General features: G+C 48.6%; 1 protein-coding gene across 4 annotated transcripts in view; it reads right to left on the bottom strand.

The window, feature by feature from the left end:
• Positions 1–10,834: 10,834 nt before the first annotated feature.
• Positions 10,835–17,099, bottom strand: part of Lnx2 (ligand of numb-protein X 2) — a 64,002-nt gene continuing 57,737 nt past the window's right edge. For all 4 annotated transcript variants that reach the window (XM_032886402.1, XM_032886400.1, XM_032886401.1 and 1 more), the window contains exons 8-10: positions 16,635–16,866; positions 13,022–13,180; positions 10,835–12,051 (exon numbers count right to left, since the gene is read on the bottom strand). In XM_032886402.1, the coding sequence (XP_032742293.1) occupies positions 11,916–12,051; positions 13,022–13,180; positions 16,635–16,866 (527 nt within the window). In that variant the 3' untranslated portion in view covers positions 10,835–11,915. The remainder of the gene's footprint in view (positions 12,052–13,021; positions 13,181–16,634; positions 16,867–17,099) is intronic.

Raw genomic sequence — 17,099 nt, 5'->3', positions numbered from 1 at the left:
ATCCCCAGTGAACTCCTGGCTTCTGATCTCAGGGGAGAGGTGTGGGAGGGGAGAAACCAACCAGCTGCCCTTCTTGCTGTCGGCTCACAGGCTTGAAGCAGACAGCCAAGGCTGTTCCCTTAATTGTCAATTGGGGCCATAGCGGGCATGGGACGTGACTGCTCTGAGACCTGGAACTGGAGGTCCAGGGTCTGTCTTCTCTGTCAGACAGCAGAGGGCCAGAGGTGTTCAGACAGCAAAGCCAGTGCCCGTCTGAAGGAATATAGTCCTTCACTTATTCAGAAGGGGCACGGCAATTATGGGCGATGCAGCCGGTGTCCCCAGCTTCTCTTATACTCTGTGACAGATGGGGGCTAGTGTCAGGACTCAGAGTCCGCCAGCTTGGGTCTGGGGGACAGACAGGGCCTGGACAAGTATCCTGGTGTAGGTTTCCCTGGGGAGAGCCTGCTCTGAGGCACTGGAAATCCAGGTTGAAGCAACGTGAAAACCTCACCAATTCCAGAGAAGCTGTGGCAAAGAGACAATTCTGGAAGGCGGTGTTTAAAAACAACATGTTTCCTAGTCTGAGAGTAAAATACAGACCAAGCAGAAGGAAAGGGGCAGGTGAAGAGATGGAGGACAGACAGAAGGAAGATGGAGTCAGAGAGGAACCTGTGCTGCAGGTCGGTGAGGCAGCCTGGGCGAGCCTTGCTGTGGCCTTGTCATGGCTGTTTCGTGCATACACTGAGGCGGCGTGTGTGTGTGTGGTGTGTGTGTGTGTGTGGTCTCTGTGTGTGTGGTCTGTGTGTGTGTGGTCTGCGTGTGTGGTCTGTGTGTGTGTGGTCTGTGTGTGTGTGGTCTGTGTGTGTGGTCTGTGTGTGTGTGGTCTGTGTGTGTGGTCTCTGTGTGTGTGGTCTCTGTGTGTGTGTGGTCTGTGTGTGTGTGGTCTGTGTGTGTGTGTGGTCTGTGTGTGTGTGTGTGGTCTGTGTGTGTGTGTGTGTATGTGGTCTCTGTGTGTGTGTGTGTGTGTTGTATGTGAGGTGTGTGTGTGTATATCTGTGTGTGTGTTGTTTGTGTGTGTTGTTTGTGTGTGTTGTTTGTGTGTGTTGTGTGTATGTATGTGTGTTGTGTGTGTATATGTATATGTGTGTGTTGTGTATGTGTGTGTTGTATGTGTATGTGTGTGTACGTATATGTGTGTATGTGTTGTGTGTGTATGTATATGTGTGTATGTGTATGTGTGGTGTATGTGTGGTGTTTGTATGTGTGTGTATGTGTTGTGTGTATGTGTATGCATATGTATGTGTATGTGTGTGTGTTGTGTGTGTATGTATATGTGTATATGCATATGTGTTTATATGTGTGCTGTGTGTGTATGTATATGTGTGTATGTGTGGTGTGTGTATGTGTGTGTTTTGTATGTATATGTATGTGTGTGTATGTGTGTGTATGTGTGTATGTGTCTGGTGTGTGTGTATGTGTGTGTGTGTGTATAATCAGATGGCTCAGTTAATCAGTTAGGGCTGCTCTTCCAGCGGACCTGGGTTCAATTCCCAGCACCCACATGGCAGCTCACAACTGTCTGTAACTCCCGTTCCAGGGCATCTGCCATCTTCAAACATACATGCAGGCAACATACCAATGCAAATAACATAGAAAAGGAAGAAACAGGAAGGAGCTCCATCTGTAGATCAGGTGGAGAGGAAGGGACATCGAGCCTGTCATCAAGAAGCAGATTACAGCCTGGCACACCAGTTACTCTTTCCAGGGAGGGGCTGCTTCAGCTGCAGGGCCCTCTCTCCAGGGCACCATTTCAACCCTCCCGTAGCTGCCTAGGCAAGTCTAACGGTAACAAGATCGTGACAGATAGGAAGGCTGATTGGCAATCGGAAGGTTGGTACTGTGGCAGACTGTGACCAACCGGTTGACGGCAGACTCTCTGGCTGGGCCTCCCACAAAGTTGAATAAACGAGGATGCCCTGGAGTGGGGGCTGCAGAAAACCTTGGGTTGGATGCAGCAAAGGGCACAGGGTTTCACAGCGCTGGACGTTGCTGGGGCCCAAGCTCTGTAGCACTGCGCTAACTGCTCACTGGCACTTTGGGAGAGCGCAGTGAGGGGTGAGGGGCGAGGGGCACCGGCATGCCTGCATGTGATAATGCTTGGCACACACTCAGCTCTCATGCTAAAGAAGCCAAAGAAACCTTGCCCACATCGAACTTAAGCACTCAAAGCACGCTGATGTATGCTCAGGGAGTGCCCATGGATTTTAAAAATTTATATATATATATATATATATATATATATATATATATATATATATATTTATTTTCATTGTCTTCAAACCCACCAGGCGAGGACATCAGATCTCATTACAAATGGTTGTGAGTCACCACATGGTTGCTGGGAATTGAACTCAGGACCTCCGGAAGAGCAGTCAGTGCTCTTAACCACTGAGCCACCTCTTTAGTCCCCATTTAGATTTTAAAATGGGTGCTGGAGAGATGGCTCAGTGGTTAGGCACATCAGCTGCTCTTGCAGAGGACCACAGTTCAGTTTCCCAGCACACATGTGGGAGCTCACAGCTCCTGTAACTCCAGTTCCAAGGGACTTGGACACCCTTCCTCAGACCTACTCAGGCAACACGCATGCGTGAGCAGACATACATGCTGGTAAAACACTCATATATAAAAAACAAAATACATCTTTAAAATTAGATAGTAAAATGGAAAAATTTAAATTAAATAACCTGGGTAAAACAAATGGGTGAGGGTAGAGAGTGGTGATCAAGTCTCTAATCTCAGTACTTGAGAGGCAGGTGAAGCTCTATGAGTTCAAGGGTAACCTGGTCTACATAAGTGAGTCACAGGCCCATGATAGGCAGGACACAGTGAAACACTGAAGAAAAGAATAACAGCAAAAGGGGTTGGTTTAACACTATGAATCAAGAATGCTAAATTTGTTCAAAGATAGAGATGGAATATATCAAAAAGAGCCACGCATAAACACTATATTATATTCAAAACACTCAGTAGGAAAACTGAGTAGCTCAAGGCCAGCCTAGGCTACACATGTGGCATAGTCTCAAAAACAACAACAACAACAGCCACAACAACAACAACCCCCGCCCCCCCCAAACCCCAAGCCCACAAATCAGAACACAGATTAGATTCAGCACAGCTTACCAACTAGGGAAGTTTACTCGAAGTAACTCCCACCGAGATCAATAACATGACTTCCTGTGTCTAGGAGTACCACATCCCAGGATTCAACTAACCACGGACAGATAAAGAAAGTGAGTGTTTGGAACACACACAGACTCGTTCTTGGCCATGAGTTCCTAAACCGTCCAGCACAGCGACTGTCCCCACAGCACCTGTACCGTGTTGGTTGGTTCTAAGCAGCATGTAGACAGTCCAAGTCTTGTGAGGATGTGTGTAGGTCTAAGGCACATGTTCTGTCACCTCCTGTAAGGGACATATGCATCATGGGTTTCCGTATGCAGGAACGGGGGATTGAAGACAACCCCCTGAAGACACCAACTGACAATGATAAGCACTTTGCTCTCACTTCCCTTAGGGTAGTGTGGATCAGCAGGGCTCGTCTCCCACCATCTCTCTTGAAGGAAGTTGAAGGCAGCAATGTCCTCCTCACGGGGAGGGGGACAGAAGAGATGAGGGTAACTACTGCCCCTATTTAGGGTGTGCAATGTGAATGAAAGCAGCGGGAAGGGCAGAGTGGGAGTTCCCCTTGCCGTTCTTTCGTAGGCTGGTTTCGTGCAAGCGAGTCACGTGACTGAAATCCCCACGCTCCTTATAGATCAGGTGACAACAATCTCTATATGTACCTTTGTCAGGCTACTTTGAGATCAGGTGAGGCATCTGTGGAGAATATCATGCTTGTGGGCATGAAAGTCTTCAGGGTAGTGGCTATCGGTAGCCAAAATCTTGGCATCTCCGGGTTGGTCACCGGCTAACTGCACAAATTTATTTTGAGACAAGGCCTCAGCATGAAGCCTTGGCTGGTCTGAAACTCGCTATCTAGGGTGGTCTTGAATTCAGAGGTCTGCCTCTGCCTCCCTCCCCAGGGCTGAAAATAAAGTCACTACTCACTAGGACACCAGCTGCATTTCCAGAATGCGGTAGAAACGTCCTATTTGCCTGGGGATTAGGTGGGGGAATCAGAACTAAGAGCAGTCCTGTGTCTCCCGAGGAATGAATGCTGTCTCTCTCTGTGCATTCGACACCACCCCCTTTTTTACCTCACCCGAAAATACTTCTGTTACGATGCCACTGTTGTTTGTCACAGGAAAACGGCAAACCTGTCCCGACCTGTTCCTTTCCTCTCACTTTTCATTCTTTGTTGGAGAGTTTGAAGGCAGGTTCCACACATCACAAGGCTTTTCCCATTAAGGATTACCCCGGTCTGAGTGAGCGGCCTAAACATTTACCCTTTTAACACTTTGTCTCCTTGAGTGGCCCTGCTGTGGACGGAAACCAGAATTGTGTTCCTCAATTCTCATCCCAACTTCCCAGTTCATGGCACTCTTAAAGTGGGCATCAGGAGTCTCTCTCTCTCTCTCTCTCTCTCTCTCTCTCTCTCTCTCTCTCTCTCTCCTCCTTCTCTCCTCCCTCCTCTCTCTCTCTGTGTGTGTGTGTGTGTGTGTGTGTGTGTGTGTGTGTGTGTGTGTGTGTGTGTGTTACCAGCCATGGACAGCTCTCAGTAGTGCTGCTGACTGTCCAGGGACAGGTGTATACTTCCGGTGTCTCAGCTACTTGGGAGGCTGAGGCAGGAGAGCTTCAAGTTTGAGGTCTGCCTTGGTGTAGCCAGCACCTGAACTGCTTTTAGGCTCAACAGGATTGGACAGGTTAGGGTCAGATGAAGGAATTGGGACAAGGTGCCCCTGGAAGCCCGAGACAGTGTAAGTAGGAACCTGGTGATGGGAAAGTCCAGGGCGGGGTCTGGGGAATGTGAATCACTTGTGTGATTAAGGCTCATGAGAATCCTGACAATCAGGGTTCTGCTTAGGAACACAGACACACACTATAGAGAGTGAACAAAACATCAAGGCCAGAGGGATCCTGAAAGTGGTTTGAAGATGGGTGTGGTGGCTCAGACCCATAATCCCAGTTTGGAAGTGCTGAAGTTTGAAGACTGTTCTGCCAGCATGGGTACAGTGAACACATCTATTTCACACATAGACAAAAACAGACCGGGTACGATGGATGGCGTGCACCTTTAATACCAGCACTGTAGAGGCAGAGGCAGCAGAGGTCTGAGTTCAAGACCAGCATGTTCTGGGCCAGCCAGAAACAAAACTATTTTTTTCTCTTTTTTCTTTCTTTCTTTCCTGATCAGATAGGAAAGAAACAATTATACCTGGAAATTGATGGATTTAAAGGTCCCAGGACAGTGCCCAGTATATAAAGTAGATGGTATTAAGTTATTGAGGGGTTGGAGAGATGGCTCACATATTCTTGTAGAGGATCGAGGTTCAGTTCTCAGTACCACCTCAGGCAATTCACAGTTTGTAGCTCCAGGCCCAGGAGATCCAGGCTCTGTGGGCACTTGTATTCATATGCATATATATGTATATATATACATACATATATGTATGTATATATACATATATATATATAAATTTTTTTCTTTTTTTTCTTTTTTTCGGAGCTGGGGACCGAACCCAGGGCCTTGTGCTTGCTAGGTAAGCGCTCTACCACTGAGCTAAATCCCCAACCCCTATATATAAAATTTTAACAAAAAGAAAATAGTTTAAAAAAAGATGTTTTGGGGCTGGGGATTTAGCTCAGTGGTAGAGCACTTACCTAGGAAGCGCAAGGCCCTGGGTTCGGTCCCCAGCTCAAAAAAAAAGAACCAAAAAAAAAAAAAAAAAAAGATGTTTTGTGTCTTATCTTTGCCTAAATGAGACAGTGATCTCCCTACAATTTTATACTCTACCCAGAAAGAGGGGGATGGGGCAGATCATTATGGTAAAGCAATTACTTACAATTAGATATGTCCACCAGTGGGAAAGCCTAGGATAAAAGAGCGAGGTCACAGTCATGAAACACATTCGCTCGGAAGTTAATGAGATTCATGAAGCTCGGTGACCTGAGATTTTGACTAAATAGAGGATTGGATGTCACATCCTTCAGTATGACTTACCCAGTTTTCCTCAAGTCCCACCCACAGGGTCAGTGTGGCTGCCGTGAGCATGCCCACCGGCCACGGTGCCTACTTACCTCCATGTGGACGTCGTTTAGCTCGCAGCCACCACAAAGTCAGTACAGGACCCTGAGCTCTTGGACTGAAGGTCCTGAAGCCACTCAGGACTGCCTATCGGGGGCACAAGCCTATTGGGGGCACAAGCCTATCCAGCAACTCTGGTGTCATTTCTCTGGGAAATTAGCTCACAGCAAGCACACATTTTCATGGCCTTACATCACAATAAAAATTTGATGAGATGAGAACTTTTTATTTTAGCCAGGCATGGAGGCATAAGCTCAGAAGCTCAGGTAGTCAGGAGTCTGTGACGGGAGTCTGAGAAGTTTAAAGCCTGCCTGGACTATCGAAGTTCAAGACCAGCTTGGACAATTTGAGAAATGAAGAGTAAGCCTCCTTCCAGGGCTCAGGGATCACGACACAGGAGTGGTCAGTGAGCGTGGAGGGGCTGGTGTGAACTGCTGTAAAATCCATCTTCCAGGTAGGACGGGCGGGTTGAATCCATGAACTCACAGTGTTGGGGGCTATCTGTACGACATGGCGCCCACTAATATTCCATCACAAATAGGGGATGGGGCAGCCCCGCACCTCCCTGAGAAGTGACACTTGGGTTGCTGGGGTGGGAGTGGGGAGTCATTACTGCTCAGTGTGTGGCCGGCTGCAGGTAAGGTGAGCCTGCTCATGTAGACAATTTGCATACCGTCAACCCTAATTAAACACAATAGGGGACATTCACCCCTAAAACCACGAAAGAGGAGGAAGAGAGTTAAGGAATAATGGGGGCGGGTAATATAAAGACTAAGAATCGAGTTGGCAGTGTAGTTCGGTAGTAGGGCACTTGCTAACATGTGGGGTCCCAGTTTAATATTTACAGTAATGTAAAAAAAAAAAAAAGAACTATTCATAGCCACACCCATTCTCCCAATTTTGCCTTTGGACAATTGTCACTTCTGGTGGCCAGAGCCGAAGCCATCGATGCTTCTAACTTAAGCACTCTTGGTCAGTCTGAGTAGCAGAAAAGAAATGGGTTGTGGTTTGATTCTCTGAGTTAAGTGGCAATGTCTTGACCCAAGTCTGCAAACAAAACAAAACAAAAAAACAAAAAACAAACAAACAACAAACAAACAAACAAAAACAAACCAGCCTGTGGGAAACCTTGAGGAGGAGCTTTGAGCCGCAGCAGCTTCAGGCCGGAGGGAGCTAGGCTCTGCCACCACAGTGTTAGGTCTCCTGGCGCGGACCCTCCCTGCACGTGACTGACAGTTTTGCTTCTCTTTCGCCGGCACTTTGCAGCTATTAGGCAGTGCACAGAGACACACAACTTTACTTCTAAAGAGCTTCTCTGTTGCCATAGAAATTAATTGGTGGTGTAGTTAAATGGAACAGATTTACGCTACAAAGTGACAGAAGAGCTTTTAGGTAAGAACTCCCAAGGGCTGAAACCTTTCCTGCAGGCGGGCGGGGTGGGGCGTGGGGGAGGGAAACAGACTCAAGAGACAAGTTCGGTTATTGAATTCCCAAGTTCCCCACGCTGCTGTGGTCTGTACTGCCTGATCACCAAATCTGATCAAATGCAGGAAAAAAAGCTGATGTATAAAAATCACTCCCTGTGCAGGTCATACAGGGCAGGCTGACACAAGGCATTGACTGTAGGGGAAGGTACCATGTACCTTAAATATTCCACCTTTCATTTTTTTTTTTTTTTTTTTGAGACAGGGTTTCCCTGTCTATCCCTGGCTGTCCTAGAACTTGCCATGTAGACCAGTTTGGCATCAAACTCAGAGACAGCCTCCTGCATCTGCCTCCCATGTGCTGGGATTAAACACGTGTGCCACCACACATGGACACCTGCAATGTTTTAATATGGATATTGTGGGCTGGAGAGGTGGTTCTATGGTTAAGAGCATTTGTTGATCTTGCAGAGGAGTGAGTTCAATTCCCAGTACCCACGCTGGGCAGTTCGCAGGTGCCTGGGACTCTAACAGAGTCAGACAGCCTCTTCTTGACCCTTTGGGCGTCAGCATGCATTGCATATACACATATAGACACATACACAAAAACAGGGGGGTAAAAAAGCCCTTAAAAAACAAAATATCCGGGCTGGAGAGATGGCTCAGCGGCTAGGAGCACTGACTGCTCTTCCAGAGGTCCCGAGTTCAAATCCCAGCAACCACATGGTGGCTCACAGCCATCTGTAATGGGATCTGATGCCCTCTTCTGGTGTGTCTGAAGACAGCTACAGTGTACTTATTATATAATAAATAAATCTTTAAAAAAATCCATATTGCTTCAACTCTGAGATTTTCAAACCACAACCCAGATAAATCTAAACGGGACATTACTGACTGTAATGTAGGTACATGGCTTGAGGAAAGGGGACACTCTTGGAGGCTGAGATCCAGGGGTGCGAGCTTTCAAGTTTAACCACCCGTTTATCTGAGGAATTGTAGGGCAGCCTGCTGTAAAATGCAAAGGACTAGAAATCAGGTTCTGAAGTTTCCAGAAGTGGAAAGTAAAGGGTTAACAGCTGGAGCAGAGGGAGGATTTGGTCATTCATAAGCCAAGTCACACTGCACAGTACTCTAAGAAAACTAAACCCTCTAAATCAACTACTGTAGCTTGGGTAAGTGTCCTCCGAGGCTCATGCGCCCCTAGCTGCTTGGCGCCCTGCTTCTCCTGCTACTGTGAGGTAGCACATTGAGGAGTGGGGCATTGGGGGACCCTGATGCTGGGACTTTGGTCCTGTCTTTTTCCTGCTATCATCCTGATGTGAGGCAAGCAGCACCATGCCAGCATAATATATGCCACCTTAACACAGGCGGCAAAGTGACAGCCCAACATACCGCAGCCTGAAATCTGGGACTATGGGCCCAGATCACCCATTCCTCTTTGAAGGTGGGTGTCTTGTTTTATGATAACGAAAGGAAGCTGACGGACACCTGCCAATCCCTCCATCTGGTTCTCGGGGTAGCTAACGAATGTGCGTAGCCTGTCAAACTACTTGTTCCTCTGCTGGAGAAGGAAAACTTACATCAGTGACCCTCTACTCTCAGAACCTGGGCAACGTGGACGGTCACATTGTGGATCTGTCGCTGCAGGAGCTGTAAGAGTCCAGTGGCTTCCAGTGTGACTGAACATTTCAGAGTATGCATGGCTTCACCAGAAATGGGGAAAGCACAGAATGAAGACGCAGCAAAGTTCACTGTGACAGAACAAATGGAGGACAGACAGCACAACACCGTCAGTGTGAGGATGCCTGGCAGTCAGTCACCTTCCCCAGAGCACATGGCTAACCAGGAGAGGAAACAGAAGCCATGGGTCAGGACTGACTGACACGGAGAAGGCAGTGCCAAGGAAACACGAGGCGGGCTCCTGATATAATTACAATTCAATTCTCTGGAATGGTTCTAGGAAGCCACATTGGAAAAGGTAAGAGGGAAACGTGATAATATATCCTATGGAACCCAGTATAACCCAGTGCATCCCAGACACTGTCAGTGCAGCACACCGCGTGGCCGAGCTTCAGGGATTCAACAGCTGCACACTGGACAGCAAAGGGCCAGAGGCCCTGTGGATGGGGAACACGTAGGACAGCGTAGGCTCTATGGTGTACTCTGTCTGCAGGAGCAGGAGCACCACGGGGGCGTGTGGGTGGGGCTCGGGCACAGCAGGCAGTGGCTGTCAGTGCTTCTGGGAATAGGAGCACAGCTCTCAGATGAACGCCTGCATGGCTTCGCATAGGATGGCATTTCCCTCCCTCCCGAAAGGCCATCACAACACTAGTTAAACATATCCGAAAAATTCCGGAACAACGTAAACTGAGGGCTCAGAACAAATCAAAATATTCAACTGCAAGCCCTTCACTGAGTAGGGTGCAAATATCAGATGCAGGGAGAAATTCTATTATGGAGACCCTGAGATGGCTTGCCTGTCCTCTCAGAGATTTTCATGAGAAAATTAATATTGAAAGGAACCCTTTTTTTTTCCCAAAAAACATTCAGCAGACCACCAGGTTGGACATATTTTTATGTATAACAAAGTGGCAGTTAAGATATCCATTGGATGGCCACTCCCCAAAGAAAAGACAGGTTTTACAAAGTCTTTAAAAAAAGTAGCAAGGTTGGTTACAAAATTGTATCTGGGGGACAAGAGACACTGTTTCACGTCAATTGCACTTCAGGATCAAATTGCTTCATAGGCGATTGTCCCCTAGCAGCGCTACAGCTGGGGGCGTCCCTCCCTTGGTGGGCTGGCTGCATGGTGACTGTGGGGAGCCTGGGGCTGAACAAGCCGGCAGCAACCACCGTTGCCGTCTCTCACCTATCACACAGAGCTGTCTTAACATGAGTTTAACTGGAACAACCAGTGGCGTGGATACGAAGCCCAGCCACACTGGCTAAGGAAGTGGGCTCACCCAGTGCCGGTGCGGCGTACGATTATCAATGCGGTTCGTCTCCGAGCTCTGATTTTGAACGAGGTTTCTAACTGAAACTTTTCAAGTATAAATATTAACCAGGTAAAGATTCTCTCCCTCTTATTTTTTTTTTTTCTTTTTTTCGGGGCTGGGGACCGAACCCAGGACCTTGCGCTTCCTAGGCAAGCGCTTTACCACTGAGCCAAATCCCCAACCCCTCCCTCTTATTAACTCTTACTTTATGCCGTCTAAGGGTCAACTGTGTTGAATAAAGGACAAACATAGCTTTCAAAACATTAAAAAAGAAAAAGAAAGAAAAAGAAAGTTTAGTGGGCAACAGCTAAAATGACTAACATTTAATATCTACTATTTCAGATTAAAAACAAAACAAAAAAACCCCAAACAAACAGCTGTTTGGTCTCTTGTGGGAAACTAAGGGTTTCTAAAATACACAGGAACAAGAATCAAAGACTCCCTTTTAACTTAGCTGTGGTGCGTGCGTGTGTGTGTGTGTGTGTGTGTGTGTGTGTGTGTGTGTGTTGTGTTTTATGAAGTAATGCTTTTTAAATCACCTAGTTCAATTGCATAAATCACAAAAACATCTCCAGGCAAGATGGCTGATAGCTATAAACTCCAGAAATGACTTTTAGAAAAACATCTTGGAACTTGCCCTAAGTAACAGAACTGTCCTTTTGAACAGAATCTTCGTGCCTCTGGGCTGTCCGAGGCAACGCTGCTTTGCCACTTCCAGAAGTTACCTCCCAGGCCGCTCTGCCCCGTGAAAAGCATTATCCTTGACTCTCTACTATTTCAACCACAGTACATTATTTAAAAAGAAGTCTCGTTAGTGGTGTCAGACTTGTGTCTTCATTTGAGTAGTGAAGATTGCAGTAGAAACAAACCGAAAAGTCACTTTATAAACGGTATAAAAAATCTTGAAATGTTGGCACCAATGGGAAATGAGGAAAACCTAAGATGCCCCTTCGCAGCCCCTGTTGCCAGGGCGGGAAGCGCTGCAGGGAGCTGCTGACAGAGGAGCTGCAAATGTAACTCGGTTCATGACGGAGCCTCTGTAGGCGCAGGAGCCACTTTCATCCTGGGGACAGCCTTGCCAGCCACCGAGAGCATCTGAACTGAGTCCCTGGAGCTGGCGGGAGCTGATTTCCAGGCCAAGAGGAAACACAGGGTGATGTCGGTGCTTTGGCCCCGTGGCTGCAGCCCAGCAGAAGCGCCACACCGGAGGGGCTTCCTTCTAGAGCCTGCAGGAGGGATGGAGACTGGAGACCGACCGCTGTCTAGGTTCTACACTAGGCTGCCGGGCCAGCAGACGACCGTCAGAGTGACCTTGTTCCTCTGTTCTTTCAACATGGGGACCAGAGCAGAGTGACTCATGCCCACAGTCGACAGGCCATTTACAGCTACGATCATGTCTCCACACCTGAACGAAACACACGCAGGAGCAGAATTAGCGCCATTATCACGACGGCGTCACACAGTCCTGGGGGTTTAGCATCAAGCTCAGTCTGCTCTGGCTCACTGTCACCGGGCAGGGGTATTATCAACTGACAAATGTCTGGAGTCTCTTCTTTACCAATCAAAACTCACCTGAGTCAACCTTACCATAACTGGTGGGGACTTAAGGCCATGAAGAATAAGTTTGCTTGTGGGTACCAAGTCAAGGCTGGGGAGATGGCGCCACCACATGAGCGCTCGCTCTTTCAAGGGACCTGGGCCTGGTTCCCCCCGGTTCACAACTGTCTATAATTCCAGCTCCAGGGGGATCTGCCGCCTCCATGGGCACCTGCGCTCGTGTGCACCCCCCTCCCCCATTATAAACGCATACACAGCTCCCAGTGTGGTGCCTCTCGGCTCCAGGGTGAGGCACATCCACCCATTTGTTGAAACCTCACCACACGTGGGGCACTGCTATGGTTGCCCATTCATGGATCTCACATGAACACAAAGTGGGGCAGACATCGAGCTTTGGGAAAAACAAACTGGGTTCGTCTGGTGGCAGGGTCAGACCCGCACGAGCAGTACGGGGAATGCTCAGAGGTCACTGTCATTCTGAGCACACTCCTTTAGATGACTCAGGTTCAGAGCTGGTCTAGACAAACGCACTATAGCTCTAAGGGGTAGCAATGGTAAAAGAAATCGCTTCAGGGTCACTCAGGGATTAGCGGTTTTTCCTGTGATTAGGCTCTGTGGTCCACCCGTACATTTTCCAGTGCAGAAGAACTTAGCTTTGGAGTGTAGGTGGACACGTACAGTGAGCGCGGGAACGAGCATGGCCGTGTCGGCATAACAGTGTCTACACATCAGAGAGTAGGCACGAGAGCTGAACCCGCAGCTAGGTCACGCCTAGTATGACACACACGATCTACATCGTCAGTGAGAGCGAGACTTACTTTAATCTTCCATCGTAGTAAGCAGGCGTTCCTAAGACGATGGTTTTGATGAAGAAAGGCTGATTGGTGTGGTTCTCTTCATATCCGCCCACGATACTGAAGCCCCAGCTTCCCAAGTAGCTTCTTCGTAAGACTATATCATGACAGCTATGAAGGGCACTGTAGAAACAGCAGAGAGACCCAACATGGAGGAGGCTTCCCGCTCCGTTCATCTTTGTCACACACTCATGAAAAACAGGTTAGCTTACCTCCCTCTGACCACACGATTAGTGTGTGTGTGTGTGTGTGTGTCTATATTTGCATATGTATAGGGATCGGACCCGGGGTCCCACATGTGCTAGGCAGGCTGCCCTGTCTGTATTAGTCTGACAAGAAGTCTCCAGCACGGATGTACCTGAGACAGGCCAGCTTTCCTCGGCTTCCCCTAGGCTTCTCTTGCCAAGTGGAAATGAGGAGGAAAAGGGAGGGGACAGAAAGAGACCTGGATAGCAGCCCTTTCTGGAAGCACGCTATAGGGCGGTGCTTTAATTTATAAAAGGGGCTGATGCTGTCCCTCCCCCTGCACGCACAAGGACACGGCTTTACGGGAGACTCTAACAGAAGCTCGTCCTGGAGACACCAACAAAGGCATTGTTGTTCTCCAAGAGCACAGAGATGCTACAGGTAAAGCAATGTTTATGGTTTGGAGGATGCTAACCAGGGGGGTGGGGAACAAAATACACTTATATGTGCAGAGGTCTATGAATCTGGGAGTAGGCAGCAAGTAAGAGCTTAAAAATACACAATAATAAGGACTTTATTGCGAAGTGGAATCAGATATGCAGTGATTTTTCATCATCAGCCTGGGGGACAGGCCTCGGGGAAGACCCACCCCGAGTGTGGATACCACCATCCCAGGGTCCCACACTGAATAGAAAGCGACAAAGAGAAGGTGTGCTCAGTACCAGCAGACATCTCTGTGGCCTCGGGGTGCCAGTGAGCAGCGGCCTGGAGCTCCTCCATCAGAGCCCAGCGCTACCCTCTCTGTCACAATGGCCACAGCTTCAACGTGAAACAAACCTTCCTACCCCCCTCCTCCTCCCCACCTCCTCTTCTTCCTCCTCTTCCTCTTCCTCACGTTGCTTTGGTCAGATGCTTGTCACAACTGGGACTAATACAAAGGAGGCAAGGCTTTCTGGCTTCTAATCCGCTCCACATGCCCTCCTGACGGAGCTGGGCTTGTAAGGCAGCACGGTGCCAGAGCTCTTAGCTCATGGGCAGGAGCCTCAGGCAAGCGCTGAAGCCCCACCACCGGTCCAGGTTCTTAGGAACAGTACGGTCACCACCCTCATAGTTCCGTCCACTTTAGAGCAAGCAGGCCAGCATCTGCTGGAGCAGGGCAGTGCGGGGGAACTCACAACCCACACAACAGCCTTGGGTAAGCTACGACCGGAGTTTGGTTCTCAGAACCCACATTATAAAAGGTGGACGTGGGGCAACCTCCATCTATAATCACAGTGCTGGAGCACGGGGGAGGGGCAGCGGAGCTAGGCAGACCCCAAAAGGCCACTGGCTACCAGCCTAGCCAGATGGTTACACACATGCCCACACCCAAACACACAGATACATACACACACACACACACACACACACACACACACACACACACAGATACATACACACATACACAGAGATACATATAGACACACACACAGATACACACACACAAACACACACACACACACAGATACATATACACACACACAGATACATACAGACACATACACACAGAGACACATACACACACACAGATACACACACACAGACACACACATACACACACACATAAACAGACACACACAGAGACACACACACACAGATACATATAGACACACGCACACAGATACACACACACACACACACACACACACACACACACAGATACATACACACATACGACACACATCCTTTCTTGCTATGCCTGGTGTGCCATACAATGCTATGAACAACAGTGAGAACGTGCAGCCCCCAAACCAGGCTGGCACAAGGACAGCTGATGGCAGCAGCAGGACCCTGGGATTTTCCCAGCTCACTCCTCTGACTTATCCGCTGTCGGAAGCAGTGCACCGAGCCCCCATAGTTCAAGCAAATAGCTTCTACCCTCTTTTCTGTTGTTTGTTTTCTGAGACAGGGTCTCACTTGTAGCCCTGGCTATCCTGGAACTCATTATGTGGAGCAGGCTGGCCTCAAATTAACAGAGATCCATCTGCCTCTGCCTCTGGCTTCCATCCTCTACCAACCACCCTGGAATGAATCTGAGTACCCAGGGTCAGCTGAACAAGAGCCCAGACAGTAGCTCTGCAGCAGACAGTGACCATTTACATCTGTTTAAAAGAACCCACGTTTATTCTATGTGCATGGCTGTTTCCTACATGTGTGTGTATGTGCACCATCTATGTACAGTGCCAGTGCAGACCACAAGAGAGTGTTGGATCCTCTGAAACTGCAGACCATTGTGAGCGGCCACTGGGGTGCTGGGAACCACACCAGGGACCCTTGCAAGAGCAGCAAGCGTTCTGACCCACCGAGCCGGCTCTCCAGCCTGAGTTCCAGGTCTGATGCACACCGATAAACATGTCCCACAGGATAAGATCACCTTGCTGCCCTCAATCCCACTCCACAAGGTCCTGCCATGTCTGTGAGGCATCACTGCTAGGCGAAACCAACAACAGCTCACGGGAGGAAGGCAGAGAGCCGGGCTAGGCGCAAACAGACACGGTTCCCATGACCTTTGCTGTTCTTCATTGGTAGCTCCTCAGGCAGCGTACAGTATGCGAATGCTGCCCGAGAACGCTGCCCCACATGGGCAGATGACTCAGAAACTGCTGCATTTTTCTGGTTTATTTTTATTTAAGAACCAGCAGCTTCATACTTGGCTAATAGTCAAACATGCTTCACAAAGCTTTTTATAGATAATGAGAATCTAAATTACTTCAGACACAAATAAACACAGTAACACACTCTCCCTAGCTCAGCACCAGCACCAACCATCTGGAGAAAGGCAAGCACCCTGGGGTGCCAAGGGACGTTCCAATGCTTTCCTGGTCCCCAGCCGCCAGCCAGAGAGCATCTTGCTGGTCACTTCTCCTTTGTTCAATACACACTGAGTTCTAACGGCCTTTTTACAAAATGATGCTAAGTTCTTGGCTAGTCTGGACTACAGAATGAGACCCTGCCCCAGAAACCCCAAATCCTGCCTTTCTGAGGAAAGTTGGCTCAGTGGGTAAATGCCTCCTGCACAAGCCTGAGGGTCTGGGTCTGGATCCCCAGAGCCCAAACAGAAAAGCCAGGTGTGGTGTTGTGTGTCTACAATCTCAGCCTGAACAGTGTAATCTCTGCCCCCCTCAAAAAACAAAACAAAAACAACGAACAAAAACCCCCCTCCTTGATAGGAACTGTTCTTTTTACAAGATAACAAATGTTTTTAGTTTAGTTTTATCAAATCTACCTATTTTATAATTTGGTGCAGTTAATCTAATTAACGCCCTTTCTATGCACTGGGTGAGTTAACTGTGTAACTGATAAAGGTTCAAACAGGATCACTCTGTGAGACAACAAACGGAGCTCTCGGTACCTTGGCAGCCCGAGCCACATGACCCAGGACGGGGACCAGCTGGCGTCATACTCATTCTCACTGAAAGCACCTGGCTGCTCCTCGGTGGCCTGGGCTGCTTCCTCAGCAATCTGGACTTCCAGGGCTTTGAGGATGACGGCCGGAGACGCAGCGCTGGCTTTGAGCATGGCCACAGCCTCGCTGTGACTTAGATTGGTCAGGTCAATGCCGTTGATGTTCAGCAACACGTCACCTGTGCCGTTGGAAAGGCCAAAGAGTGAGTGACCGAGGTCCATGCACCACGTGACTCCCCGAGGCTCTTGCTTACTGATCGACGGGGCAGCTCAAGGGCTTGGATGGGATGGAAATGGGTTTTTACTTGTTTGTACTTTTCTGTACTACCAAGAACAGTTTATGGAAAACATTCTAAAACAGCTCAAAACTCACAATGTCACACTACAGAGGAACAAACTGGCTTAAAGCACC

Source organism: Rattus rattus, chromosome 16, assembly GCF_011064425.1.
Source record: "Rattus rattus isolate New Zealand chromosome 16, Rrattus_CSIRO_v1, whole genome shotgun sequence".
In the NCBI taxonomy this organism is placed as follows: domain Eukaryota; kingdom Metazoa; phylum Chordata; class Mammalia; order Rodentia; family Muridae; genus Rattus; species Rattus rattus.
The sequence above is the reverse complement of the archived record's forward strand: the minus strand, read 5'-3'. Positions and strand labels throughout refer to the sequence as shown.